Source organism: Capsaspora owczarzaki (genome assembly GCF_000151315.2).
Source record: "Capsaspora owczarzaki ATCC 30864 unplaced genomic scaffold supercont2.1, whole genome shotgun sequence".
NCBI classification, from domain to species: domain Eukaryota; class Filasterea; order Ministeriida; family Capsasporidae; genus Capsaspora; species Capsaspora owczarzaki.
The window spans coordinates 2,283,374-2,309,199 of NW_011887292.1; the positions used below are offsets into that span (position 1 = coordinate 2,283,374).

The 25,826-nt window shown below is 52.6% G+C and overlaps 8 protein-coding genes across 8 annotated transcripts; 5 read left to right on the forward strand and 3 right to left on the reverse strand.

Moving 5' to 3' along the window:
* Positions 1 to 11: 11 nt before the first annotated feature.
* On the reverse strand, positions 12 to 3,712 carry CAOG_00708 (long-chain-fatty-acid-CoA ligase ACSBG2). The gene is made up of 5 exons (XM_004365522.2): positions 3,339 to 3,712; positions 2,084 to 2,251; positions 1,906 to 1,998; positions 616 to 1,770; positions 12 to 489 (listed from the first exon to the last, which is right to left on the reverse strand). Exons 1-5 carry the CDS (start codon positions 3,670 to 3,672, stop codon positions 254 to 256), a joined length of 1,986 nt encoding a protein of 661 aa, XP_004365579.1. The 5' UTR covers positions 3,673 to 3,712; the 3' UTR covers positions 12 to 253.
* Positions 3,713 to 4,039: 327 nt separating this feature from the next.
* CAOG_00709 (hypothetical protein) lies at positions 4,040 to 6,697 on the forward strand. The gene is made up of 4 exons (XM_004365523.2): positions 4,040 to 4,115; positions 4,986 to 5,256; positions 5,367 to 5,474; positions 5,598 to 6,697. The coding sequence occupies exons 1-4, from the start codon at positions 4,095 to 4,097 to the stop codon at positions 6,539 to 6,541; spliced, it is 1,344 nt and encodes a 447-aa protein (XP_004365580.2). The 5' UTR covers positions 4,040 to 4,094; the 3' UTR covers positions 6,542 to 6,697.
* A 160-nt stretch (positions 6,698 to 6,857) lies between these two features.
* CAOG_00710 (hypothetical protein) lies at positions 6,858 to 9,335 on the reverse strand (the record flags this gene model as incomplete). The annotated part of the gene is made up of 5 exons (XM_004365524.2): positions 6,858 to 6,955; positions 7,056 to 7,775; positions 7,906 to 8,238; positions 8,455 to 8,548; positions 8,922 to 9,335. 5 exons carry the CDS (start codon positions 9,333 to 9,335, stop codon positions 6,858 to 6,860), a joined length of 1,659 nt encoding a protein of 552 aa, XP_004365581.2.
* Positions 9,336 to 9,545: 210 nt separating this feature from the next.
* Positions 9,546 to 11,998, reverse strand: CAOG_00711 (hypothetical protein). Its single transcript, XM_004365525.2, has 5 exons — positions 11,801 to 11,998; positions 10,545 to 11,151; positions 10,315 to 10,457; positions 9,890 to 10,208; positions 9,546 to 9,788 (listed from the first exon to the last, which is right to left on the reverse strand). Exons 1-5 carry the CDS (start codon positions 11,956 to 11,958, stop codon positions 9,780 to 9,782), a joined length of 1,236 nt encoding a protein of 411 aa, XP_004365582.1. The 5' UTR covers positions 11,959 to 11,998; the 3' UTR covers positions 9,546 to 9,779.
* Positions 11,999 to 12,414: 416 nt separating this feature from the next.
* On the forward strand, positions 12,415 to 15,381 carry CAOG_00712 (collagen type IV alpha-3-binding protein). The gene is made up of 4 exons (XM_004365526.2): positions 12,415 to 12,592; positions 13,347 to 14,533; positions 14,614 to 14,828; positions 14,935 to 15,381. Exons 1-4 carry the CDS (start codon positions 12,495 to 12,497, stop codon positions 15,208 to 15,210), a joined length of 1,776 nt encoding a protein of 591 aa, XP_004365583.1. The 5' UTR covers positions 12,415 to 12,494; the 3' UTR covers positions 15,211 to 15,381.
* Positions 15,382 to 15,778: 397 nt separating this feature from the next.
* Positions 15,779 to 17,465, forward strand: CAOG_00713 (hypothetical protein). The gene is made up of 2 exons (XM_004365527.2): positions 15,779 to 16,031; positions 16,946 to 17,465. The coding sequence occupies exons 1-2, from the start codon at positions 15,855 to 15,857 to the stop codon at positions 17,324 to 17,326; spliced, it is 558 nt and encodes a 185-aa protein (XP_004365584.1). The 5' UTR covers positions 15,779 to 15,854; the 3' UTR covers positions 17,327 to 17,465.
* A 1,584-nt stretch (positions 17,466 to 19,049) lies between these two features.
* CAOG_00714 (hypothetical protein) lies at positions 19,050 to 23,145 on the forward strand (the record flags this gene model as incomplete). The annotated part of the gene is made up of 22 exons (XM_004365528.1): positions 19,050 to 19,099; positions 19,165 to 19,236; positions 19,301 to 19,372; positions 19,433 to 19,504; positions 19,574 to 19,645; positions 19,705 to 19,776; positions 19,852 to 19,923; positions 19,981 to 20,052; positions 20,118 to 20,189; positions 20,255 to 20,326; positions 20,418 to 20,465; positions 20,582 to 20,605; positions 20,673 to 20,744; positions 20,808 to 20,879; positions 20,942 to 21,013; positions 21,078 to 21,149; positions 21,222 to 21,293; positions 21,492 to 21,563; positions 21,628 to 21,699; positions 21,765 to 21,836; positions 21,896 to 22,077; positions 22,181 to 23,145. 22 exons carry the CDS (start codon positions 19,050 to 19,052, stop codon positions 23,143 to 23,145), a joined length of 2,493 nt encoding a protein of 830 aa, XP_004365585.1.
* Positions 23,146 to 23,451: 306 nt separating this feature from the next.
* On the forward strand, positions 23,452 to 25,690 carry CAOG_00715 (hypothetical protein). Its single transcript, XM_004365529.2, has 2 exons — positions 23,452 to 23,503; positions 23,588 to 25,690. The coding sequence occupies exons 1-2, from the start codon at positions 23,488 to 23,490 to the stop codon at positions 25,429 to 25,431; spliced, it is 1,860 nt and encodes a 619-aa protein (XP_004365586.2). The 5' UTR covers positions 23,452 to 23,487; the 3' UTR covers positions 25,432 to 25,690.
* Positions 25,691 to 25,826: the final 136 nt, after the last annotated feature.

The following is a 25,826-nucleotide window of genomic DNA, read 5'->3' on the forward strand; positions in this document are numbered from 1 at the left end:
AAAAAAAAAATGAGCCTTCAGTGGAAGTGAACGACAAAAAAAAAAAAGTAAATCCTTTCTTTACACGAGTAAAAAATATAACAACAACAACAACAGCCTGTGTGTGTGCAACAAAAACGACTCGTAACGAAGAGCCACCGAGTTGGTGGCGCCAACCAACACAATTAGCACAAACAATTGGCGCAGAAAACCGATAAACAGATGCCGAACAACAACAATCGAAACAGTCGGCCAAACCTCGGTCTCTTCCGCCTTAGTCGTACAGAGTATCAATGAGATCGCTGTACTTGACTTGAATGACGCGACGCTTCAGCTTGAGCGTCGGGCCCAGCTCGTTGCCGGGGATGGAAAAGTCGACGGGACAGAACGCCCAGCGCTTGATCGACGCTGCGTTCGAAATGGCGTGCTTGTTGACCTCCGCCATGCTAGCTTCCACAACATCGTTAAAGACCTTGTCTTTGACGAGCGCCGAGACGGTGCTAATGTCGGCTGGCGACCAAACCACCCCCCAAACAAACAAACAAACCCAGAAGAATTAAAGGTCAGCATCCTAAAACGCCAAAACAATCCATCAAAAAACCAGAAAACACAGAATTCTCCCCCCCCCGTGTTTACCTTTCACGCCAGCGTCAGCCAGCTGCAGCTTGCATTGCTCGGTCAGCTCATCCAGCGGCGCACCCTCCTCGTCAAACTCGCACTTGATGGTCAGAAGAACGACAAGATACTTGCGCTTGTCACCAACAATCATCGCTTGACTAATGTACGGCATTTGGGTCTTAATGAGGGACTCGATGGGGGTTGGAGCAATGTTTTCACCACCAGCGGTAATGACCAGCTCCTTGATGCGGCCAGTGATGCGCAGGAAGCCTTCGGCGTCCAGTTTGCCAATGTCGCCAGTGTGCAAGAAGCCGTCTGCGTCAAAGTCCTTCTGCGAAGATTCCGCGTCGTGGAGGTAGCCGAGCATGACATTGCGACCGCGGACAACAATCTCGCCGTTGCCGTCGGCATCGGGCTTGGCAATGCGCACTTCCACGCCGTCAGGCACGTAGCCACACGATCCCGAGCGGTACTTGTTTGGAATGGAAACGGTGAGCAGCGCCGTTGTTTCAGACATGCCGTACAGCTCGTACACTGGAATATCCAGACTCAAAAAGTAGTGCAGAGTGGACAGCGAAATGGGCGCCGCACCTGAAAAAGCAGCTCGGCAGCGGTCGAGACCGATGGCCTTTTTGACCTTGGCAAAGACCAGGCTCCTTGCCAACCACCAGCCAGACGGCTTGCCCTTGGTCTTGCCTTCCTGAATCGCCAAGTTCGCGGCCAGGCCTTTCTTCTTGGCCCACCCAGCGATGGACTTTTTCACGGCGCCGTTCGACGCGCCAACCATTTGCATCTTTTCGGCAATCTTCTCCCAGACGCGCGGGACGCCCAAGAAGGCCGTGGGACGGACCTCACGCAGGGTGTCACCAAGCGTGCCCTTCAGAGCATCCGGCTGCGCGAACGCCAGCGTGGAGCCCAGCACAGCTCCGGCCATAACATCAATCATCATTGCGGCAATGTGGCTGAGAGGCAAAAAGCTCAGCAGCACATCTGACTCGACGATTTTAAGCAGCTGCGAGACGACGTGCACGGTGAACAGAATGTTATCGTGCGTTGTCATGACTGCCTTGGGATTGCCGGTTGTGCCAGACGTGTACACGATGGCGCAAGGCTGCTCGGGTCTCAAGTTGGCAATCCGCTGCTGCAAGGGCTCCTCCAGCGCGGCGTCGTCACCTGTTGTGTCGGTCGCGTGAGCGGAGGAGAGGTGACGTTGGTAAGTCTGCCCGAAAAGGTTTCAAAAAAAAAAAAAAAGAAAAAAAGAAGAAGAAAAAGAAAGCTGACAAACAATCATCAACGAGGTTTTGTTACCGAGAGCCATGAAATCGTCCCAGGAGTAAATGTTTGGCTCGGAGACAGAAGGCTTGCCAATGTACTGGACAATATGTTTGAGATCGGGCAGACCTGCAAAACGTCGTGACAGTGATGGTGGTCAGAAAACGTCCGACTCAAAAAGCATGTTGGGCAATTCAATTTGTCAAAAACGTACGAGCGCGGACTTCGAGAATCTTGCGCAACTGGACATTGTTCTCGACAATGACAATGCCGGCCTTGGCATGCTCCAGGACAAACTGGCAGGCGTCTGGGGTGTTGGTCGTGTAGATGCCAAAGCCGACGCCGCCAGCCATGATGGTGCCGTGGAACGCAATTAGCCACTCTGTTGCAGCCAAAAGAAAACCAACCCGCAAACTGGAATGTGAGTGACGCTTTGTGGGTTTCTCTCTGCAGCGTTGATGAGAGCTATTAACAAAATTGAGGGAGGAGGACTATTTCCTAAAAAGTGCGGCGGCAAAACCACAAACTGCGAAAATTGTGCTGCACGTGCAGGTACTGAAACAAGCGGTGGATTCGGGGGCGTCGAGAGGTGCGGATAGGAGTGTTTGCAGCAATCAGTGTCATGCCACACCACATGTGACGTTGGCAGCTTGATGCGAGAGGGGGTTGAGGGGTTGGCAAGTCGCATGAATAAGGCACTTCATGGTTACTGCTTGTTATCGCTCTGTGGGGTTTAGCTCGTTGCCTTTCAGCGTTTCCTCTTCGCACGCATGCAGTGATGTTGTTTACACATCAGATGTGTCATACAGTTGAACGGATTGGGGTTTTGGGCAAAGTTTTTTCGGGTGACCTCCTCCGAGAAGAAGCGATTTTCAAATCAAAGGAAAAGAAAAAAAAATCAAATAAAATCAAAAAAAAAAGACCACAACAACCAAACCAAGCCAAGCAAGTGTGGCCTCAAGCAACGCGCAGAGCCCTTCCGCCAAGCCAGGCGACATCGTAACGAAAGGATCATGACCGAGTCCCACGGAGGTGGAAGCCGTTCACTGGCAGCGTTGCAAAGGGGGCTCGAAATCACACCAAAATCATGAAAAGTAAAAAACAAAAAGAAAAAAAGGAAGAAACGGACATCTGGTCTCATCCGATGACCGATGACGAGCGAGGGGTCTGAAAGCAGTGCGTGGGGAGTGTGTGTGCACCGGTGGACTCTCAGGTGTCCCACAGAAATGGTCTGCGGTGCTCTTCCACAGCTCCGGACAATAAAAGAAAAAAAGAAAAAAAGGGTCGAAGCAAAGAAAAAACGAAAAAAATAAAAAGCACAACAAATTGTAGCTGTAACCACAAAGGCATTACACAAGTCCACGACAGCGGAGGGATCAAAGAGAGCGAGAGAGCGAGAGAGCGAGAGAGCGAGAGAGCAATGAGTTGGGTGGGTGCAGATGGGACGAGGGGCGACGACGATGCTGTACCGGGAGAGTTAAACCCGAGGATGCCAACAGTGTCGAAGGGTTGGACGCCGAGCTTGAGCAGCGCCTTGCCAGCGCGGCGGCTCTGCTTCCAGTAATCGCCATAGGTGGTCTCGACCCAGACATTGTTGCGCTTGACGGTCAGCGCCGTGTGGTTGGGCAGGCGCTCGGCGGTGCGCTGGAAGCAGGCCGTGATCGTGTCCGGGCGCAGCGCAGCGTTGCCCGTCGAGCCCAGCACCAAGGGGCGAACGCCGTCCAAGGTCGAGCGGAACATCGGGCCGCGCGGCTGGACTGCTCCAGCGGCGGCAGGTGCTGCAGCAGACGAAGTGGACGCCATCTTTGTAACGAAGACGAGAAAAAACAGAAAAAAACAAACAAAAAATGGAGAGTGAGCGATTGAGCTTTTCGACTGTCGGCTTTTGTCAGTGCAACGAACAATCCATGGCACGAAGATTTGGGGGGCGGGGGGGGGGCGTGTTCTTCGAGCCCGACTTGGACTGCACACACAACAGCCGTTCGCCTCTTTCGAGAGTCCAGCCGATTGTGCATCGTTCCACTGATTTCCCACTGGTTTTGAGACCCCCGTCTGACAGTGCAAGCTCAAACGCAGTTTTTTGTTTTTGGTTGTTTTTGGAGGAATCGTTTGTGAACGTCGCAACTCAAAACCGCAGCGTCGTAGATACTCACAACCAGTCATTTTTTTCAAAAACAAGTTCTCAGTTCGAGTATTCTCATTGAAACGAGAAATCAGCGCAAGGAATGTCCGACCCGTGGTTTAAAGTAATGCGACACGCCTCCCCCTCTTCACCGCTCCAATCACCATCGCCACCAGACTGGGCTGGAGATCGATCCTGATGCTGCTGGAAAGGAAAGGAGGGGCTGCATGATCTGCCACTTCCTTGCCCTGCGCCGGCTTTAAAGGCAAACCATGGAAGAATCAAAGAAAAAAAAAAAAAGAAAAAAGAAAAAAAAAATGGAAAAACCACACGCGGCTCGCTGTGGCACTGCTTCGCTGCCTTCACAGCCGTTGCAGCCCCCGCACGGCGACCCCCGCACGCATGGATGTACGCCGATGCTGCGTCTATTGCAGGGTCCGGTTGGGCCGTCCGCGATCCGCTGCGGTTCCTACAAGAAATTCCCGAACGACGCACATTTTGTTACCAATCGAAAAAAAACGAAAAAAAAACCAAGTTTCGAGCGAAGCAGGTTTAAGCTCAGATCACGAACGAAGGGCGGGGAAGGGGGGGGGGGCGACTGGAGAGAGCGGCAGACACTTGGCGTTAGCGTGGAGGAAGCGGAGGGTCGCGGCCAGGTTGGCGGAGGGGAAGGGAGCAGTTGGATTGGATCAGCAGCTGAAAGGGGGCGGAAGAAGACGAAAAAAAGAGGGAACCGAACGGACGCCGAGCCAAAGCGCCATGATGGCATGGAATCAATCGGTTGGCGTCATTGCACACTCTGTTGCAGTTCGAGTCCGATGCAATCCGAAGAAAAAAGAGGGAGAGAGAGAGAGAGAGAGAGAGAGAGAGAGAGAGAGAGAGAGAGAGAGAGAGAGAGAGAGAGAGAGAGAGAGAGAGAGAGAGAGAAAAAAGAAGAAGAAGGAGGACGTTTTGATCTCACTTGACTGGATTCCTTCAACTTGTCCACTCGCAGGGCCAGCAGCAGTGGGGCGCAGCGTCCACTCCCGATCGCCAGGCTGCTCAAGCATGGGCTTCAACATCGTCGAACGCTGAACGCGGCGAGGCGAACGAAATGCACACCCTGCGTGGCCGCTCGAGCACAGTGTCCAGCGTTGCCGACGATGCAGATGAGGCGGACGTCGAGAGCTATCTGAACGGCGCGGGTCGCCCTTCGCATCCCTCCGACCGTCAGCTGATCCCTGATGAGGACCCTCACAAAAAGCACGCAAAGGCCAAGCGTTATGGTGAGAATGGTCTCTCTGAGCGCTGTTCATGGGTGGATTTTGGTGTATTGGTTTTTGGGATTTTGGGGTTTTGACTTTTGACGTCCGTTCCTGGCTTTTCTCTCTGGCAGTGACGCACATTCCGCTCTGGCAGCGCTACGCCGTTGCCATCACTGTCCTTGTTATTCTGCTTGCCTTGTTCGCTGGCATGGCGGCCTACAACTTTGCCTCGCACGAACGTACGGAAATGCTGGTTGTTTCGTTGTCGGTTGACTGGTTGCACTTTTTTTACTCATCTATCTGACGCCTCGATGTTTGCTTTACGCTTGTCTGTGGATGCACCACTTCAAAATGATCAACAGGTCATGAAGTCGACAATTCTGCAGAGGAAGCTTCGTTGGCCACCGTTTCGCGATCGTCCGTCTCTGCCCTGTCTGCGTCAAGCGTTGAAGTAATGCTGGCCTCTGTAGCAACCGCATCTGTGTCGCAGGTATCGCTCGCGAGTGCTGTTTCAGTATCCTCTGTCGCTGCCGTTGCCACTTCGATTGCGTCCGTTCTCGACGTTGCGTCGTCGGCTGCATCCGTGCTTGACGCTGCATCGTCGTCTGCTTCTGTGGCCTCTGCCGTCGACGTCGCATCATCGGCTTCTGTGGCCTCTGCTATTGATTTTGCATCGTCGTCTGCTTCTGTCGCGTCTGCCATTGATGTCGCTTCGTCGGCGTCTGTGGCCTCCGCTGTCGAGTTTGCGTCGTCGGCTTCCGTGGCCTCAGTCGTAGATGCTGCATCGTCCTCAGCCTCTGCCGCCTCTGCCCTGGATATCGAGTCGTCCGCCTCTGTGGCGTCTGCCGAGTCGGCCTCTGTTGCATCTGCCGTTGATGCCGCATCGTCATCAGCTTCTGTTGCTGCTCTCACCTCGACCCCAGCGCCCACCGATCTCTCTTCCGCCACTCCCGAGGCCACCGATCTCTCGTCCGCCACTCCCGAGGCTACTGATCTCTCTTCCGCAACTCCCGAAGTCACTGACGTCTCTTCCGCAACGCCTGAAGTCACTGACGTCTCTTCCGCAACTCCTGAAGTCACCGATGTCTCGTCGGCCACTCCCGAGGTCTCATCCGCCACACCCGAAGTCACTGATGTCTCATCCGCTACTCCTGACGTTGTCTCTTCCGCTACTCCTGACGCCGTCTCATCCGCCACACCCGAAGTCACTGATGTCTCATCCGCTACTCCCGACGCCGTCTCATCCGCTACTCCTGACGCCGTCTCATCCGCTACTCCTGAGGTCACCGCAGTTGCAAGCCCGTAATTTTTTGTTGTTTCTCAGCTAGTTATCCTGTTTGTGTGTCTTGTTTTCTCTCTGTGCAGCAGGTTTGTTGCTGGAGCAAGTTTTTGGTGATGTGTTTGAGTTTGAATATTTTTTGTGCGCGTGAGTGTTGTATTTTTATAAGCCCTCTTCTGATCGTTTTTTGACTGTTCTTTTTCAACTTCTCGCGTCATGTATTGCTAAAAAGTTATATTGGAATCGATGCGGACGGGCAAGGGGGGGGGGGTGACACAAGTCAATGAACGAGAAAGCCTTTTCAAAACAATCAACTCGAAGCTGCTTGAGATCGAAAGGTTCCCTAATCGTCGACTTCGGGCCTCGTAACTTCGATCAGATATCGCAGCTGCTTGCTGCGTGTCCAGCTGTAAGTGTTATCCCAGCGGAGCACATAGACACCTAGAAAACCAAATGGAAACAAAAGTGAGTCAAACACCAAACAAACAAAGCCCCCTTCCCCCCCCCCACAATCACGTCAGAGCTTGTCAAAACACCGTACCAGGCTCATCGCACACAACTTGCTCGCTCATCATGACCAGATGACTATCTGCTTGCGTAGTTTCAGTGATGACGTCCAGATCCTTGGGCACAGTGCCCTTGAAAAGCTGGTAGCGACGCGTCACGTTCGAGTCGTCGCTTGCCGCGGCAACAGCGTGGATGTCGGGTACACTGTTGTTTCCACGCTTCATGGTTTTGGGCTGTTGGTCTTCTGCGGCTTCTACTGTTGCGACTGCCTGAAGCGAGTGGGCAGCGATATCGGGAACACTGTGGGCTTCACGACGCAGCACCGGGGCCGGTTGTTGCTGTCGAACAGAGCTCTGACGGTGGATGCCGCGAGGGTGACGCTTGCCCGAGGAGCTCTCGACATAGTCGCCATTCTGGAGCACGGCATCGTCGTTTTGGAAGTACCAGATACCAAACTTGACATCAAAGTCCTTGGTCATGTACTCGACGCTCAACACGCTGCCAGGCTGACGCACCAAGACGGCCACGTCGAACGTGGCAGCGCGGCCAACGGTGGTCGATTCGCCGCCGCTCTCGCCGACCGCGCTGTCGCTGAGCGCCGAGTCCAGGAAGAACGTTGCAGGAACCTCGCCACCAGGACGAATGAACTTTTTGCAAAACTCATCCTCGCCCGAGCAAGTGCACGTTCCACCCAAGAACCGGGGAAGCACAGCCGGGTCGATGTACTCGGACAGCACGCTGACGTAGTCACTTCCTGCACGGGGGGATGTTGAGGCAGCGTGGACAGGCGACACAGCGTGTTAGAATCGGTTGTTGCAAAAAAAAAAACCAACCAAAAAAAACCCCCGTGCCGACACGCACAGCCACTGCACAAACACACTTACCCAAAACACGGATCTTTTGACGGGTTGCCTCGTGCAGCAGCGGCTTGATGAGATTAAACATGACTGGGAAGATCATGGGCGCGTTAATGATAAAGCAGCGCTTGACCACCTCGGGGTAGTTTGCCTCGTAAATCTTGGCGACGGCGCGGAACAGGTCGAGTCCAGGGCCCCAGAGATGCTTGCGGTTGAGACCGGTCAAGTCCATGATGATGGTGAGCTCTTGCACCTTGCGTCCGATTTTGGCGGACTGCTCTGCGCACACCTGAAGCGTGCGCTCCATGTTGAAAATGCGGAACTGAACAATGTCTGCCTTTCGCGCTGCTCGCAACAATCCTGCGCAAGCAAAAAGGAGATTAAAGTTAATGTTTCAAGGTCATTTGGCCATCCATCTCGGAACGGAAGCAAAAACACAGAGGTGTGAACGGCGATCGAACATGAAACCACACAACACCATCCACCACAACATCATCGAGATCATCAACATCATCAACAACATCATCAACAACATCATCAACAACATCATCAACAACAACGCAGAGATGTTCGTACCGCGAGGGTCGGTCTGGCCGATGCGATCAACATAGACAATGCTGCCCTCGCGATCATGGAAGTGCAGGCCGCCGGGGTAGTGAATGGTGAGCACCTAGCGACAACAAGGTCAGGGGCAAAACAGCAGAAACGTCATCTTGTGATGAGCAATCGGATGACGCGCGATCGTCCGTTCCATGAGAGCATGAAGTGTGAACGAAAGGAGGAGCGGCAGTGACCAAAAAATAAAATAAAAATCAAAACATGAAAATTGAAAACCCCAGCGACTCGAGACGAGCTGCGATGGATGGCATCAAGCGGACGGCATCAAGCGGACAAAAGGCGACGGATGGCGAAACAAGGAGAGAGAGAGAGAGAGAGTGTGTGTGTGTGTGTGTGAGCGTGCGTGTGAATGTGTGAGACGACAGAAAGTGAGAGAATAAGACAAGCCTAGCTGCCGCTATTCGATCCTGTCTCGCGACACGCACGGAGAGCGCGCCGCCGAGTCCCAGTGGAAAATGGACCATGATACACCCGCGTTGACGGCGAGATGCAGTCTGGCCAAGGTCCGCGAACGTCGGCGGCGCAGGGGGGCGCGGTTCAAAGAGGAATGAGGCGCATTGTTCGCCATCTTGTGATACAAGCACGGGTGCACCCAGGAGGTTCGGGGAGGTGGGTGGGCCTTGCCTTCGGGGGAACAAAGTCTCCTTTCGCCAGTGGAAGTGGTCTTCGAGCATCTCAAAGGTGCGGTCGACGTTGAAGGCTCGAGCCCGCAGGAAGCGCAGCAAGTACGGGTCGTCCAGCCACTCTTGATGCGGCAGCTCGGTGGTCATGGTGCGCAGCTGGGTGAGTGCATCCTGTTGCTTGGCCGTCAAGTGACCAACATGTCCTGCAGTGCTCATGAGTTTCGAGGAAGCTGAATGAACGAAAACGCGAAAAAAAAAAAAAAAAAAAAAAAAACGAAAAAAAAAAAAAAAAAAAAAAAAACAAGGACTGGGTTTTTAAAAAAAGTTCAACCAAAACAAAAACAAGCGAAAAAAACAAACAAAACAGAACAATCCCAAACCAATCGCTGAAACGAATTGTTGGTTTGCAACTCTAATGCTCTGGCGTGTGGAATCAGAAGAGAAGTATATGCAACATTTAGAACACCAAATAAACATGACACTCACATTCAAAAGGGATGCGGGCTGCACTCGACGCCAGCGTTTCGCTGCAACTGCAATCACAAACGAACATCAAAACAAGTACCGACACGCTACACAGCACTTTACAGCACAAGTGCACACAAAGCAGGGAGGCGGGGGGGGGGGAATTCTCGGGAGTGCATGGACTGTTGCTTTGCTCTAAGCATACTGTTGAATCGACGCCAAAAGAAAGTTTGTTAGCTCGCTTGCAATGTTCAGTCACATCTCATCTCTTGCAACGACCCCCTCCCGCTTGTCGCTCATCTTACGTATGCCATGCCCATCATAAAGCCCCAGCCGGCAAGAAGAGCAGCAACCTTGACCCAGAAGAAGATTTCGCTGCCTCCGCGGTTGGTTGCCACGTATGTCAGCTCAAGCGGGATGATCTCAATCAAGCAAATGTAAAAGAGCGCTCCGGCAGCAATGCTCAAGAAGATGCCTTCGGTGAGCTCCTTCGTCTCGGTCTCAACGCCCTCTTGCGCTCCCATGCCAATTCCAACACCAATGGGCGCGACCAGGGCGTATGCGATAATGATCAGCGACGCTCGCAGCGTAGACGCGTTCGCGTAAGTCAGACGTGCGCCCAATCTAGGTGAGCAAGCAACAGTATAGGAGAGGTGAATGCATTGTAAGCACCACACAAACCACACACACACACACACACACACTGAACAGAACGTCCGCCGTGACTCACGCCAGTGCCTCGACAATCTTGTGCATAATCATTGCCACAACAATGGTCGCAAATCCGGTAGAGCTGGACTCAGCGCCAATGCCCAAGCCCTCAAAGAGCGAGTGGACGGACAGAGCGATGGCAAAGATGGACGCGGATGCCAACTGCGAAAAGGGGAAATCGAGGTCAACTCGGGCAAACATTTTTCGAAAGAATAAATCGACAAATTCCCCCGCGGTTTCACGACTTACGCTGTGCGAGACTGCTGACGGCTGATCGGAGACATCACTGACCGGTTTCTTGGATTGCTCGGGCACGGTGACAACAGCAGAGGCGGGGGCGACTTCCGGACCGCATTTGCCAGTCATGCCACAGTTGCACGTTCCCGCGGCACAGTCGGCACAGTCAGCGTCACAATGGCAGCCGTCGTCAATGTCCTGCTCACGAGGATCATTGGAGGACGTAGCGAGCAACTGCGAACGGGTAGTGACGGGAGACAGCGTCGAGAGTTGCAGGTCGTGATTGGAAGTGGAGCTCTCGGGCAGGATCGAGTGCGAGTGACCTCCGAACGAATGGAGAATCCGACGATCGATGATGATGAGCAGAATCAAGCTCGCGGCGCACAGCAAGCCCGAGAACGGATAGTCGGCATTGACGTCGTCGTCCTGGGAGACAAAGTAGCTCTCAAAACCTTCGCTGCCATGAGCCAGCAAGTGGAAGGCAACTCCGAGCACCACACCGCCGGCCAAGCAGTTCAAAAAGCTGACGACCTGCGCAGCTCGGCGCGAAATGAACTCGGACCGATTGGCAACCTCACCACGTGCTGCAGCGCGACGCTTGGAAATCCAAAGCACCAGCCTGCAGGGTTGGAAGAAAAAACGGACGAAAAGTAAGATGTTGGTGAGATTTCGAGTTGCAATTGAAGTGTGTGATATTCACCACCCCGCCCCCGGGTTTGATCCCGCGCATGCCTCCGATAGATACACGTGGCAGGCGTTTTGGGGGAATTCTTTCAGAAGGCAACGATAACACGCTTCGGACTCCTGCTGATAAGATTCAAGCCAAGACAGAAAAACCAAAAAATATCGTACACCCATTTTCGGAAGGTGAGGGGTGATCGCGTCGAGCTCTTTCCCCCCCGTCGCCCGCGCATGCGTTGGCGTTTTGAACAAGGATTTTTGTTGCAAGCATGTCAAGGCGTTTGTACGCACAGGTTGCCGGAATCGTGGCCGCCACACGCGCCCAGCGTTGCGCTCATGTTGGATTGTTTTTATTGGTTGGGATTTGTTGCGTTTTTTTAAACTCTTTTTCTCATATCGTTGGCATTCCCTTTCCTCCCCAGCAGCCGCTCAGCTGCTCGCTCGACTCCTGCACGTGTTCGGCTACCGAGTTTCCCCACCTATGGGTGAAACTGGGAGAGCCTGACGGCGCAAGGATTGGGGGGGGGTAAAAGGAAGAAGGTATCGTTGGAATTGCGGTTGCACGAATCCCCGGTCCACTTTCTTACATGGGAATGAAACCGAAAAACGCGGAGCCCGCGAAAATCGCAACCAGACAGGCAATCTTGGTGGTACGGAGCTCGTCCTCGTCGGCATGACCGTCGTCGCCGTGATCCTCGCCACCGTGCCGACGCACGACCGCATTCACGAGCTGCTCGGGAGACATGTGAATTCGAAAAAAATGTTCAACGAACAAAAACACAAACAAAGACTGTTCCCACAAAATTTACTTTTGTCACGGCAGACCGCCAGAGAAGAGTGTGCAAATACGGCAGGCAACTGTTGGTCGAACGACGACAAGAAACATGGTTAGCGACAGAGAGACAAGGGGGATGGCTCGAGCAAACAAACGCCAAGGCGAATGAAAGCCAAATGATGACCGAAATGTCAAACCCTCGCTCCACGCCCTTTGCCCTTAAACGCCCAAGCAGGTGTTGCGCACTCGAGCCGTTTGCGGGAGGGAATCACAGCGCACGAAACTCACCCCAAAAGCAGGAAAAGCACAAAGGCACAATGAAGCAGCAGTTGCAACCGCCGACGGTTGGCACTGCAAGATTTCCATTTCCATTCGAGCCTTGCACCACAGCACACACGGCTGGCCTCTCCATATTTTGCCATGCAACTACCAGCGTTGATGAAAATAGCCATTGCAGCTTTCAAACCATAGGGCACTCTTAATTTTTCAGTTTCACTCCTATCATCATGACTTTGAGCAGCGCCGCGGCAGGGCTGGCTGCTGTCGAGTCCAGTCGCTGGCTGCCCGTCCGCGGCTGGATGCTTCTTGCCATCTTCATTGGCTTGTAAGCTTTGAAACAAAATCGCACTCTCTGCTTTTGTGCCACGGTTCTCGTTCGCCTTTGGTCGGACTTTGGTGGCTCTATTCGTTGTCAGAGTGAGAGAGTGTGGGTAATGCGAAAAGTGTGGGGTGAGTTGGAACAGAGTTGCGCCACGATTCCCGCCTCTCCCTTCGTTGCCTCCGTCCCCGCAAATGCTGCGCAGCCACCAAACCTCGTTTTCATGTTGTTCGCCTGGCTCGAGACGCGCTCTTTCTGGCTCGTGGAGCTGGTTGCTGAGCACTTTGTTGTTTTTCAATGCACTGTGCAAGGAAACTGGCTGCTTGGCGCTGGTTGGCTGAATTCAACTGCGCACCACTTAAAGTTGAAAAGGACGAAAAAAAAGAAAGGTTTCTGCGCTCGTCGTTGCTCACCACCTCGGTCGCATCGACCATACAGCGACGTAGTATAGTAGTGTGGAAGGACGCACATCAAGAGCGGGGGAGAGAGACCTTGCAGCTAATCAACCAAACACAAAAACCAAAAAAACCGCCATCACGCCACACAACCAATCCATCCACCCGACTCATCTGCCACACAAACACACAAACGCACACACACACACACACTGCGTAGTCGGTTCGGGACGAGCACTCAAAAACCGCCACTCGGTGAAATTTCGTGTCAACTCCTGGACGCGGGTGACACTGGTCGCAAAACCGTCACTTTGATGCGAACTGAGAATGGCTGAACTGAAACTCAACTGTGCTTGCTCTGGTAGACCCGCCATGATGCCCTCGGCCTCGCAGGAGCTCTTCGAACTCAGACTCCTTGTGCTGTATGCTATCGGGTTGGTGATTGTCGGAACGCACGCGGCAGCAACGTGCGTCATTACCGCGCTCAACAAGCCTCGCCCAGTGGAGGCTCAGCTGCTGAGACTGATCGACGTGCTCAAAGCCCAGAACAAGCAGCTGCACTTTGATGCACCCGCTGGGTCCACCTCGCTCTTCCCACAAGCCGCAAAACCCATTCCCGCAATGCTGGAACACGCATCAAGTACGGCTGTTGCCGCCCCAGGCTCGCCCTCTCTCAGGGTGGCAGCACAAAATGCGAGCCGCGGGTCAGTCGCGGTGCCTTCTTCAGCCACCATCAAGGATTTGCGCTTGTTTGGCAGTGATTGGCGCGACTATCTCGTTGGCCCATCGGTCTCCAACCCGGCGGACGAATCCGCTGCAGCTCTGCAACAGCCGTCCATTTCTGAGAAGCCTCGACAGGATGGGGCACCTCAAATCGCGGATAGTGATAGTGCGTCCACCTCGTCTGTCGACGCCGATCCCCTCTCAACCGACGAGCACAACAGCAGCGGGGGCGAGACAGACACCATCACCGTTTCGCCACAAACTGCGTCGCGCCGGCGTAGGTCTGCTTTCCGGCAGCCCGACCTTGGACTTAATCAACACGTTCAACAGCAGCAACCAATGCAGCAACAACAACCAACCACACAACAACAGCAGCAACAACAACTCGCCTCTTCATCCCAAACAGGTGCTCGCCGTGCAACGAACAGCACACGCACAGGTCGATCATCAACGACTTTGACAGCACCAGAAGCAGGAAAAGTCGCAAACAATACGGATGACAACATCCGAGCATTATTGGCAACCATTCCTGTGTCGCAAGTACACAGCGCCGATCCGAGTCGACCCTTCCGTTCCCTCGAGTTTGCCGAGCAGGTCAAGCTCGACGCCATGTGTGCCGGAAACTATACGCGTGCCACCGAGGATATCTCGCACGACCGAGAGTGGAAGCTGGTGCACACAGAAGGAGTGATGAATGTCTACCGCAAGGAAATTGTCGACGGCGAACGCATTCTCGATCTCCTCAAGGCCTATCACACTGTGGAAGGCGTTGCTGCAGGAGAAGTTGCGCGGAACTTTTGGTCGTTCGATTCGCGGCTGGAATGGGAAGGTAAGCGTCGTTTTAAACTTGCAATCAAATGGGACCGTTATGATTCGGGCATGACAACTCACTTGCTTCTGAATATCCAGCTACTGTCGATAGCGCTCATGCCCTCGCCATTCCCGACGACACTACGATCGTCATTCATAGCGTTTTCAAGCGCGTGTGGCCAGCAACACAACGAGAAACGGTGATTGTTGACCACATCCGACCCATCAGCGCGGCTCTCGCCTCTGAATCGCCTGCGCATGCTGGTCCCGGCTGGATGGTTGTGTGTGTTTCCACGGATCATCCGAAAGCACCTGTACGAGCCGTTGTCATTATGTGGCAGTGCAATGCTTGTTTTGGTTTTTTGGTTGTCGTATTTGTGCTCATTCTCCTCGTTCCTCCGGTGTTGCTGACATTTGCAGATTGTACCGAACGGACTGGTGCGTGCAACCTGCAACATCACCATGACGTGCCGGACGCGCATCAAACCCGGCACGCCGATGACAGGGCCCATTCCGCGGTCGTGCATTGCGACCGACATTGTTTACATGGCGAATGTTGATCCTGGCGGTTATGTGCCGTCTTCTCTCACCCGCGCCGTCTCCAAGCGCGAGTATCCCAAGTTCCTTCATGCGTTCGAGCGCTACTGCCAAACCAAAATTCAGAATGCGCCGACTGTCGATGCGCGCTTGCTTTGAAGCGATGCCATCTTTGAGATAGCAACGCACTTGTTTAGACTCAGATTTCAGTTAGGATTTGTATTTGTTACAAGACTAGCAAGCCTTCCCTTTGGTGTGGTGTGTAAAAATTGGCTGCAATACACAAACGGATTTACCTATTCGTTCTGAATGCTGGTCCGACGAAGCAAATCACCCACAGTGAAAAATGACGAGTGTGCGTAGCCGATCGATCAGATCCTGAGATTGGACGAGCACGCATTCAGCACACAGTGTGCGTCAAAATATGCGTGTTGGAATGATGATTTTTTTTTTCGGAGAATGACGACGATGGGCTTGGTTCTGGTGTGTTGTGCCCCTGCTTCGTCACTTGTCTGGCGTTTTGGTCGCTCTGCGCATATTTCAGACTCTTTTTCTTTTTGAGTTTCGTTGGATGTCTCTTGAGTGGAGCTCAGTGGAGTGACACTGCGAAAATGTGTGATTTTTTTTTAATTTTTTTGGTTTCGCCATGTGATGGTCGTTCCCCATGCGCGCTCACTTCTGTGGATGTGATCACACCCTTTGTAATTGATCATTCACTTTGTTGTACTTTTTAAATCCCAAACTTGAACAGTACCTTGCCACTCTTCATTGTTCATTCAACCCTAACCTATCCCTATTTCAAAATGGTCAAGTGTGCTGCCTTCGGCGTGGCCATCGTTTTCGCGGTCGCCTTTGCGGTTCTCGCTGCCGGCTTTGCTAGCCCCGTCTGGGTTGCGCGCAAGATCAACAACGACTACTCTGTCGGTCTCATCTCCCTCTGCATCAACGACGACTGCGGCCGCTACGACACCCTGAGCGATGTGAGTTGTTGACCGCAGCAGGCGGGTTGCCTTTTTTTTTTTCTTTTTTTTTTTGTGTGTGTGTTAAGTGGTGTTGATCTATTCGCTTTTTCCACTCTCTTCCCTTGCCTCCCCCCCCCACCTTTTCGTCCTCCCTCATCACGCCCTGTGCGAGTTATGCGCGCGCGTGTGTGTTTGTGTGTTTGATGCCAGGCGCCGGCAAACTCGCTCTTTTTTTCATCTTGGGATGGTGACGTCGGTTTCGCTTTTTTTTCAAAAAAGAATGTTCGTCACATTGTGAAAAAAAAAATCCATCACAATGATACCGCATGTGGTTTTTGCAAAGTGTGAGAGAGAGTGAGAGAGGAAGAGAGAGAGAGAGAGAGAGAGAGTGTGTGTGTGTGAGAGAGAGTGTGTGTGTATGTGTGTATGTGTGTGCTGCACGCGAGAGAGTTGCTCTTGACTGTGAAGCGAGGCTCAACGTGGCTCCCAAGAAAAAAAAAGAAAAAAAAAAAAGTACCGTTCAAAATATGCATTTTTTTTTTTGTCTTTTACAAACTGCTGTTCGTGATGGATGAGCAAGAAACTATTGTCACCGTGCTCGTTGACTTGTTTGTGCGGCCGTGGAGGCAGGCAGGGAGAGGAGCAAAAAAAAAAAAAAGTGAATGAAAGTAAAAAATTCAAAAAATCAGAAAAACCAAAGAGTTCTCAAAAAGGCAACTACCAATTGAACCACGCTCTTCTCTTTGCGCTCAATTGCTGGAATTGGGTGCTGAAGGGTGAGATGAAGAGATGTGATTGCGGAAAGCGAGAGAGACGTGACTGCCGAAAGAGCCATCGCGCGTGCGAGCGAGAAACGAGAAACGCGCATTATTGTCGCAATTGCACCTTTTGCACCTTTTGGTCTCACTTTTTTTCGACTTTGAATCCTCCAGATGCAAGATGCTACCAACGACTACGTCGTCGCCGCCGCCTTCCTGATTGGTATTGCCGTCATTGCAGTCGGTTTCTGCGTGCTTATCTCGCTGGTTGCCATCTTCAGCCCTCGCGCGATTGTCGCCTGCTATCCTCTTGCCACCCTCGCCATCATCCTGACTGTCATTGGCCTGCTGCTCGTCCCGGCCGGTCTCAAGGACAACGCCGCCATCCTGTTCACTTGCGTCTCTCCCGGTGACACTTACGAGCTGCCCGATACCTGCGAGGCGACCACTGGCCTGATTCTCACCGCCGTTGGTCTTGGCCTGCTGCTGATTGCCGAGATGGTTCTCGGTTGCCTTGATAAGAAGCACATCCGCGAGGACGGCATGTACGCGTAAAACGTGTATTGCTGTTGTTTGTCGTTTGCGCCCTCAGTTGTCAGTGTTGTCGGCAGCCGCGTTGCTGTTGTTGCACGCATTCAGCCGGTTGGTGCTTTTCAGTTTGTGACAAAATCATTAAAATGGTATTTCTTGGTTTGTCTTCAGTGTTTGGCTGCCATGAGTGGGGGAAAATTTAAAATCCAGGCCTGCACACTCTTCGCAGAAAGCTGTGCTGCGCTGTATTGTTGAGAAACGACCTGGGTCCTTTTTGCTCCGTTGACACTCCGCAGTTCAGTTGGCACCCTTGTTGATGAAGCTTTTCTTTCATTACCAAAGATTTGTTGGGATTTTTCGCGTTCGAGGCGAATCGTTCAAACACACCGACACCACCACCAACAACAACAACAACAACAACAAGAACAAAAAAAAAAAGCTCCGACAAGACCGCCTCGCCCTCTCAACCTTCCACCACTACGACAACCACCACCACCTCCCTCCTTTTTCGTCCACTTCACAGAGCGACCTGCCCACAGCACAGCACAGCATCCTCCGGTTTGGGCTTGTTTGCGAGTGGAGCATTTTTGCAGAAAGCCCCGATCACGAATTGAGCACAACAAAAACCCCCATTACTAATTTGGCGATTGCTACTCTTTTGTGCTTTTTTCTTTTGCCCTGTGATCATTTTTGCGCAATGCCGAGGTCAGATCTCGTCTCCGAACAACCCATCGCTCATCAACAAGATTTACGCGTCATCCCCTCTTGCTCTTCCAACCATGTACCAAACTTACTTGTGTACCACCAGAGCTGCCGTGAAGCTCGGTGGGGGGGGGGCCGGTGGGTGAGGGAAGGGGGGAAAGGGTGAAAAAAAAAAAAAAAAAAGCGACAAATCGCAATTCGCCAAGATTCTGATGCTTGTGACTTCATTCTGAGGTGACTCCGTGTCGCAACGCGTGCATCGACCACGCGTGCCAGGGCTGCGAGCAAGTGTTGCTTGTTCTTGCATTTAGTTGCTGCGCACTGGTTGGCGTCTGTGCTGGTTTGTGGTCGGGGTGTTTTTTTTTTTTTTTTTTTTTTTTGGTGTTTTTTTGATTTCAGTTGTCGGTGTTTTTTTTTTCGTTGGTTTCCTTCCTTCGTTTGCTTCTCACTCTTTCGCTCTTCCCGTGTCGTCCACCGACGCGCGAGCACCTTAAAATTAACATTCAAGTACGTTTTACAACGCACGCTAAACCACGAGTGTGTTGTTGAGTGCAAACACGAAAACACCCCAAAAACACAACGCCGAAAAAAACCCCACTCCAAAACAACAACAAACAAGAACCTCAAGCAACCACAAGAACCACCACCACGACGCAACAACCACCACAACACTTGCCAAGCCACTCGGCTCACAACAAGAATGCGTTCGGCGCTTGACATTGGCAATACTTGAGGGACGAGTCCGAGTGGAAACGACTACCCGTTTTGGTTCCATTTTCGCCGAAAAAGCCAAACCTTGTTGTCATCGAAGGCAAGGAGCGGGCGTGATTTTAGGTCGATCTGACTATATTGTCGCATCGTCATGGTTGGATGCAGTTTTCGCAACAAGATGAGAACCGGCACGTTCTTTAGCTCTGTTGCTCTTCTGCTCTTCTGTGTGGCAATGCACGCACAGCGGTCGGAAGCAATCAACGCCTGTCATTCTGATGGCACGAGTGATGCCTGCGAGTGCTCCGAAACGCATGTCTTTTGCGCACTTTCAGGAATGGGAATCACGGCTATCCCCGGCGGAATCCCGACCAACACGACACAGTTGTAAGGACATCAAAACGAAATCGCAATCTTGAAGAATTCGCTAACTGGCCCGACCATCATTGAAGCGATCTTTACTTCACCGACATAACCAGCATTCCCGCAGGTACATTTGCCAATCTTACCGCGCTAGAATCACTGTAAGCAAGAGATATACAAGATCAAGCCAAATCCGAAGTGGATCACTGCTCACATTGTCACCAGAAGCTTGGTCAGCGGCCAAATCACCAGCGTCTCTCCGAATGCTTTCGCGGGACTCGTTGCTCTCACTGAACTGTAAGTAAAAGGTCATTTCTTGAATGGAGCAAGAACCAGAGGCTCACCGTACATTTCCAGAAACTTGCGGCGCAACCCACTTTCCGCCGTTCCCACGAGTGCATTCACAGGCCTCACTGCCCTGCAACGGCTGTAAGCAGTGAATCTGTTTGTGAAAAATTGGAATATTGCGCACATCTCACCCACCAACCCACCCACCAGTAACTTGGACCACAACGAAATAACCACGCTATCTGCAAACGCTTTCCCGCATCTACCGGCTCTGACTTCTCTGTAAGATTGCAATCAAACGACGATCGAGATACTTTTGGCTCACACACCACAACTGCTAGTTCCCTGACCGACAATCAGCTCACCACCATTCCCGAAAATGCATTCGCTGGGCTTGGAGCACTGACGAATCTGTAAGCAAGTCTCCTCGCTTCACGTGACAAGCAATTCAAGCCACACTTTTGTCCCTCACATTACTTGAGCACCAGAGACCTGACCGAAAATCAGCTCACCACCATTCCCGAAAATGCATTCGCTGGACTTGGAGCACTGACGAATCTGTAAGCAAGTCTCCTCGCTTCACGTAACAAGCGGATATGCCCTCACGTCATCATTAGTCAACTACCATCCAACAAAATTGTCAGCATGGCTGCAATTTCATTCACAGGACTGGCTGGGCTGACAACGCTGTACGAATGGATCTCGCCTTGCGAAGCAACACTATGCATTGGCTCACTCGTCACACTGCGAACAGAATCATGAACAACAACCTGGTCACCACCATTCCCGAGAACGCACTACCTGGGCTTGCAGCGCTTGAAGTCTTGTACGCAACAGGTCATGTCCTGATTGGACCAGGAACTGTGAGCTCACGCCCTGTACCTATTCTAGAGATTTGAGGTACAATTCCATCACCAGCGTGAGCGGGAACGCGTTCGCAGGGCTACTGAGCCTACGGAGCCTGTAAGCAACGCTCGCTGACTGGACTACAGAACCAGCAGTAGCTACTCACTTACTTCACGTGCACCAGGTTATTTTTTGAAAACCAGATTAGAGACATTTCCGCAAATGCATTTGCAGGGTTGACTGCACTGACTCTATTGTAAGCAAGCGATACAACATACATATGTCAGAACGAAAGCAACTACCTAACTCTGCCATGCAATATAGGCACCTAAACAACAACCAAAATACCCGCCTTCCGGAATATGTGTTCAGCAATTTAACCGCACTGCACACGTTGTAAGCGTGCTCTGACGCGGGTTTAAGGGTCAGACGTATTGTATGTTAAATCTCTTCCTATTTCTAGGACTTTGGAAAACAACCTGCTCACGAGCATTTCAGCAAACGCATTCTCTGGACTTTCGGCGCTGACTTGGCTGTAAGCACGCGGACTTGTATTGAAGGAACCTCGCTTTGGTCTCACGCTGCTCGCGGGAACTAGTCATCTGGCATACAACCGGCTCACGAGCATTTCTGCAAATGCATTTTCTGGGCTTTCGGCGCTGAGTTCGCTGTAAGCACGCGGGCTCCTATTGAATGAAGCAGATTTGGACTCACAGAACACGCGGTAACTAGTTATCTGAACAACAATCCTTGCACCGCGATTGCCGCCGAGGCGTTCAACGGGCTCACGTCACTGAAATCCCTGTAAACAAGCGGCATCCAGTGATAGGATGAAGAACGTTCACTCACTTGCTGCACTGTCATGAAGAACGCTGGTCGCAAACCAGCTGACCAGCATTTCTGCAAATGCTTTTGTAGGACTGAATGCGCTCACGTATCTGTAAGGGAACTACAGGAGTTTTGCTTGCTAAATAGCAAAGCGGTCAGTTTACTCCCATCATGTACGCAACAGATACCTTCAAAACAACCGAATCGTTAGCTTTTCTGCAGACGCGTTCACCGGGCTACCCGTGCTGATATATCTGTACGCAGTATGACTATGCAAGGACATCGTGCGAACGATTAGCTCACGAGCGGCTTGTATCAGATCCGTGAACAACAACCAAATCTCCACAATCCCGACGAATGCGCTCGCTCGGCTGACAACGCTGATGCAACTGTAGGCGAGCGACATGATTGGAAGCCAAATGAGAACATTGACTCACTTTGGTGCTATTCCCAGAGACATCTATTCCAACCCAATCACCAGTATTCCTTCAAATGCATTCACAGGGCTGACAAAACTAGTTTTCTTGTACGCAACCTTTGATTTACTCGTCACTGAAACAAACCGAAGCGCTGACTCAAAGCTTCTCTAGACGTCTGGACACCAATCAGATCACCAGCATTTCCGCAAATGCATTCACCGAGCTTAGTGCATTACGCGGCTTGTAAGTACACAGCGTGATTTGAGAGGGCAGGAATGAGATTGGCTGAAGTGCCACACGATCGCTAGGTGGCTGCACTCAAACCGGATCACCACCCTGTCCGCAAATGCATTCATTGGCCTGACCGCGCTGACCAACTTGTAAGCAAGCAATGTTACAAGCTGACTCGCCATTGTTTCTCATTTTTTGCAATCTCCAGACCTTTGAATGACAACCCATTGACAACCACGCCCCCTGGTTTGTTCAAGGGGTTGCCAAATAGCCTGTTCTTGTCGTACAGTTCCAATTCATATGGCCTGCCGCTGACACCGAACGACTTTACTTTTGCTGGGAATACCATTGCTCCTCCCAGCATGTATGGCACCGCTTCTACGCCTTACCGTAAGATTCTGTGACATCTTGTTGTGCATTGATTCGCACTTGCACATCGCGCTAACTGCCTTGCGGCGTCGAGCCATTTTCTTTTGGACCGATTGGTTTTTAGAGTGTGATACGACTTGTGCAACCTGCTATGCCGCTGGGTCAAGTGCGTGCTGCGGAACCAATTGCCTGACTTGCAATTCCTCCAACGTGTGCATTCAGTGCTACGACGGGTTTGAACCGATGGATGGCTACTGCCTCGCCACCGCCGCAACCAATGCTTCGACTTCTGTTGCTTCATTTGCATCCGCAGCGTCCACGGCTTCTGCTTCCATTGCATCTCTGGTTTCGGCCACATCTGCACTGTCCGCTTCTGCAGCATCCACCGCTTCTGCCTCCGCTGCGTCGGCAGCCTCCAACGCTCCTCGCGACACAGGCAATGGCAGCGCCTCGTTGCCGATGATTATTGGTATCATTGTCGGCTTGTTGGTTCTCGTGTTGGTTTTGGCCATGTTTGTTGCCCTTCGTCGCCGGCACGCTTCTCAGACCCTCGCAACCTCCGCCAGCGCCGCCAAACTGGCCAAATCAACTTCCGAGCTGGGTCCAGCCTATGAGAGTATCCACGCGGCTTCTTCTTCGCATGTGGCAAACCCCACTTATGAAGCCATTTCCACGAACAGCACCCAACCCCTTTACGAGGCAGTCGGCTCGAGTCCTCGGGCTCCTGCGGGCTCGCCAGAGCTTGTCTACGCCGAAGCGTCCGCCGTGACCTCCGTAACCCGCTCCAATGCGAATGCGTCGGCCAACACAGCATACTCGGCGCTGGCCCATTCTGGGCCTCCGGTCGAATCAGCAACGTATGCTTCTGCGACTTCGACATCTCATCCTGCGGGCACGAACGAGGTTGCGCTCGCTTCCGTCCACTATGCTGATGCGTCGGGAAGCGCCGTCGAGTACGCCAACCCTGCTTTGCCTGCCCCATCCACAATTCGGGCGGCGGGCACCACTGCAGCTACCGCCTACTCGGAGATTGCGTCTCTGCCAACCCAATCGACCATTGGCAACGCTTACGAGTCAATCGAGCTCTAAAACGGTCTTCGTACATTGCAACCCGCCTTGTCTTTGTCTCCATTCTGCCCTTCGTTGGCCCCCTGCTTCTTTCTCATGATTGCTATAGCGTGAATCAATGTCATTGAAAAACGACTTAGAATGCAACTCAGTGCAGTGATTGCTTTGAGGTACCCATTTTCACAGCTTGTTCGGTGTCGAAAACAGTCTGATCTACCAACAATTTTTGACGTTGACGTTTGTTGACGCTGCAGCTTTGCTCCTTTTTGTACTCGCAGTCTGACGTCGATAATCACTGAGCTGAGTGAATGAACGAGAGCTCAGTCGTTTGTCCTTGGTTTGAACCAACTTTTTTGTTCAGCAATGCCGCAATCGGAACGTAAGTCCCTCTGTCTGACTTTCTTTGACCGTCGATAGCATCATCTTGTTCAAATCGTGCTCAGCCTTCCAAGCTTCAAAGCAGACGATCATCATGTCGCCAGTTGGACGATGACGACGGGCGACGGGAAATCTGCCCATGCAGCAGTTCACGCTCCTCACTCGAGCAGCGCTAGCCACCACGTCGAGCCTTCAACTCATCACGAGCAGCCTCAACAACATCACCAGAGCCAGCACGAGCAACACCAGCTGCGCCCGCATCCGCACGAGTCACAAGAAAGGCACCATGAGAAGGCAGAGACCATGGAGCAAGACCAACGCAAAGAAAAAGCGCACGTACACAAACGCAACGCCGATACGCTCGCTGCAAGTGACGAGGCGCTTGAGCGTGCCGCGAAAATCATCGAGGCCAGTGGCGGTGCCGAAGACCGTCGTATCACACGCGCCCAGGCGGCCAAGGCGCTGCGCAGTGGAACGACGCCGGATGCGCCTACTGCGCAAATGGGGACGCGGACCTCAGCTTCCTCCACCGCCTCCATGCGCGCGTCCAAGCCCAAAGCTGCGACAAAGACGAAACCGGGCGCACACAAAGATGAACGGGCACCCAAGCGCACAGAGAAAGGCAAAAAGGCACCCAAGAAGGCGAGCAAGACGGGGGCGAAAACAAAGAAGAACGCCGACGCCGCCCAGCAAGCCGTGTCCGAAGACAAAGCCGAGGAACGCGAGGAGCATGATGACAGCGGTGATGCTTCAACGCCTGTGGTCTTGCAGGGATCGGTGGAAAAGGAGCGCTCTCACGATGATGCCGAGATCGGCGCCAAGACCGACAGTGCTACAGCAGGAAGCTCGACCCCTTTGCTCACCGACTCTGACCCTTCAACTTTGGATCCAGCAACCATGGACACTACTCACGCCTTGGAATCCGTGAGCGCGAGCGGTGGCCATGATCGAACTTCCACCGCAACCGAGGCGGCAGCGTCCACGAGTGCTGACAACACCACCAAGAAGGACGAGCTCGATGTGCACAACAGAAACGCCGTCCAAGCCATGACCATGAATCAGCACCAGCACAGCGCGATGCGTACCAGTGAAGAGGCACCTAAGGCTCGCAACCTGGAGCATGGGCGGATTTTCTTCTTCTACCGCCCAAAGGTGATGCTGTCGGAGGCGCAGGGCATGGACGACGTCCAGCGCTTCCACATTTTACTCTGCCCCGAGACTGGATCTCTGGCCACCGCCGCAACGGCTGACATGAGTACTCACAAGACCGTCAAGCGCGTCATCAACGTGGGTCGCAAGCACCTGCCCAACATTGGCAAGCACGAGACAGTGTGGGCATTTGTGAGCAAAGCGTCCGTTGAGCTGTCCGAGGTAGAAGCGGTGCTCGAGAAGGAGCAGTACTCCACCAAAACAATAGGCGAGCGCACTGTCGAAGGCGAGCGTCCGGCAGGCGAGGGTGTGTACGCGTTGGTCGACGTTCACGGCCACTCGCATCTCGTGTACAGTTTGCAACTGCCGCGCGACCTCGGTGATGTTCAGCATTCCTTCAACATTGGAGAAGAAGGGTCCTTCCTCATGCAGGTGCGCAACCCCTTCTTCCAACCCACGGACGCTGCTCTCGAGCGAGCGGGCAGTCAACGCTTGGGCCTGAGCGACGAGGACAAAGTCGCCTATCCTCAGCAGCTCATCGACAAGTTTGAAGGCAAACGCTGGGCTCCCGTCCGCGACACTCGTATGCTGGACTTTGACAATGTCGAGCTCTTGTTGATTGGCGCGCACGAAGATGTCGCTGCTTCGTTGGGTGCACACGGGCAAGCCATTGTCGATGCCTCCAAAGTTCGCGTGAATCCTCGCCAAGTCCTGCAAGAGCTAGGACTCCAGCCTCGCGAGCACCCCATCGCACCTGTGCTTACCGGCGATTGGAAGTGAAGCCCCGAAAAGAAATAAAGAGGGGGGGGGAAATTTGGCGACGGTGTTTATACTGTGTTGTTGTCGAAGTTGTCGTCGAAGGTGTCGTCGAAGGTGTCGTCGTTGTTGTTCATGTGCTTTGAAGGTGGTGTGGCTTGAAATATGGCGCCCCAAAAGAAGGGAAATACATCGGCATGCATGAATGGCGAAATTGCAAAACAAAAAAAGTGGATTGTGTCAACAAGACATTGTAGACAATTGAAAGATAGAGAGAGAGAGAGAGAGAGAGAGAGAGAGAGAGAGAGAGAGAGAGAGAGAGAGAGAGAGAGAGAGAGAGAGAGAGAGAGAGAGAGAGAGAGAGAGAGAGAGAGAGAGAGAGAGAGAGAGAGAGAGAGAGAGAGAGAGAGAGAGAGAGA

Coding starts and splice junctions, on each gene's coding strand:
- CAOG_00708 (XM_004365522.2), bottom strand. CDS start 3,672: ATGGCGTCCACTTCGTCTGCTGCAGCACCTGCCGCCGCTGGAGCAGTC. Junction 2,252..3,338: donor CCTCGGGTTTAACTCTCCCG/GTACAGCATCGT, acceptor TGGCTGCAACAG/AGTGGCTAATTGCGTTCCAC. Junction 1,999..2,083: donor GATTCTCGAAGTCCGCGCTC/GTACGTTTTTGA, acceptor GACGTTTTGCAG/GTCTGCCCGATCTCAAACAT.
- CAOG_00709 (XM_004365523.2), top strand. CDS start 4,095: ATGTCCGACCCGTGGTTTAAA. Junction 5,257..5,366: donor CGCAAAGGCCAAGCGTTATG/GTGAGAATGGTC, acceptor TCTCTCTGGCAG/TGACGCACATTCCGCTCTGG. Junction 5,475..5,597: donor CAACTTTGCCTCGCACGAAC/GTACGGAAATGC, acceptor AATGATCAACAG/GTCATGAAGTCGACAATTCT.
- CAOG_00711 (XM_004365525.2), bottom strand. CDS start 11,958: ATGTCTCCCGAGCAGCTCGTGAATGCGGTCGTGCGTCGGCACGGTGGC. Junction 11,152..11,800: donor TTTTTCGGTTTCATTCCCAT/GTAAGAAAGTGG, acceptor CCAACCCTGCAG/GCTGGTGCTTTGGATTTCCA. Junction 10,458..10,544: donor CGTCAGCAGTCTCGCACAGC/GTAAGTCGTGAA, acceptor CCCTTTTCGCAG/TTGGCATCCGCGTCCATCTT.
- CAOG_00712 (XM_004365526.2), top strand. CDS start 12,495: ATGACTTTGAGCAGCGCCGCGGCAGGGCTGGCTGCTGTCGAGTCCAGT. Junction 14,534..14,613: donor TTCGCGGCTGGAATGGGAAG/GTAAGCGTCGTT, acceptor CTGAATATCCAG/CTACTGTCGATAGCGCTCAT. Junction 14,829..14,934: donor CGGATCATCCGAAAGCACCT/GTACGAGCCGTT, acceptor TGACATTTGCAG/ATTGTACCGAACGGACTGGT.
- CAOG_00713 (XM_004365527.2), top strand. CDS start 15,855: ATGGTCAAGTGTGCTGCCTTCGGCGTGGCCATCGTTTTCGCGGTCGCC. Junction 16,032..16,945: donor GCTACGACACCCTGAGCGAT/GTGAGTTGTTGA, acceptor TGAATCCTCCAG/ATGCAAGATGCTACCAACGA.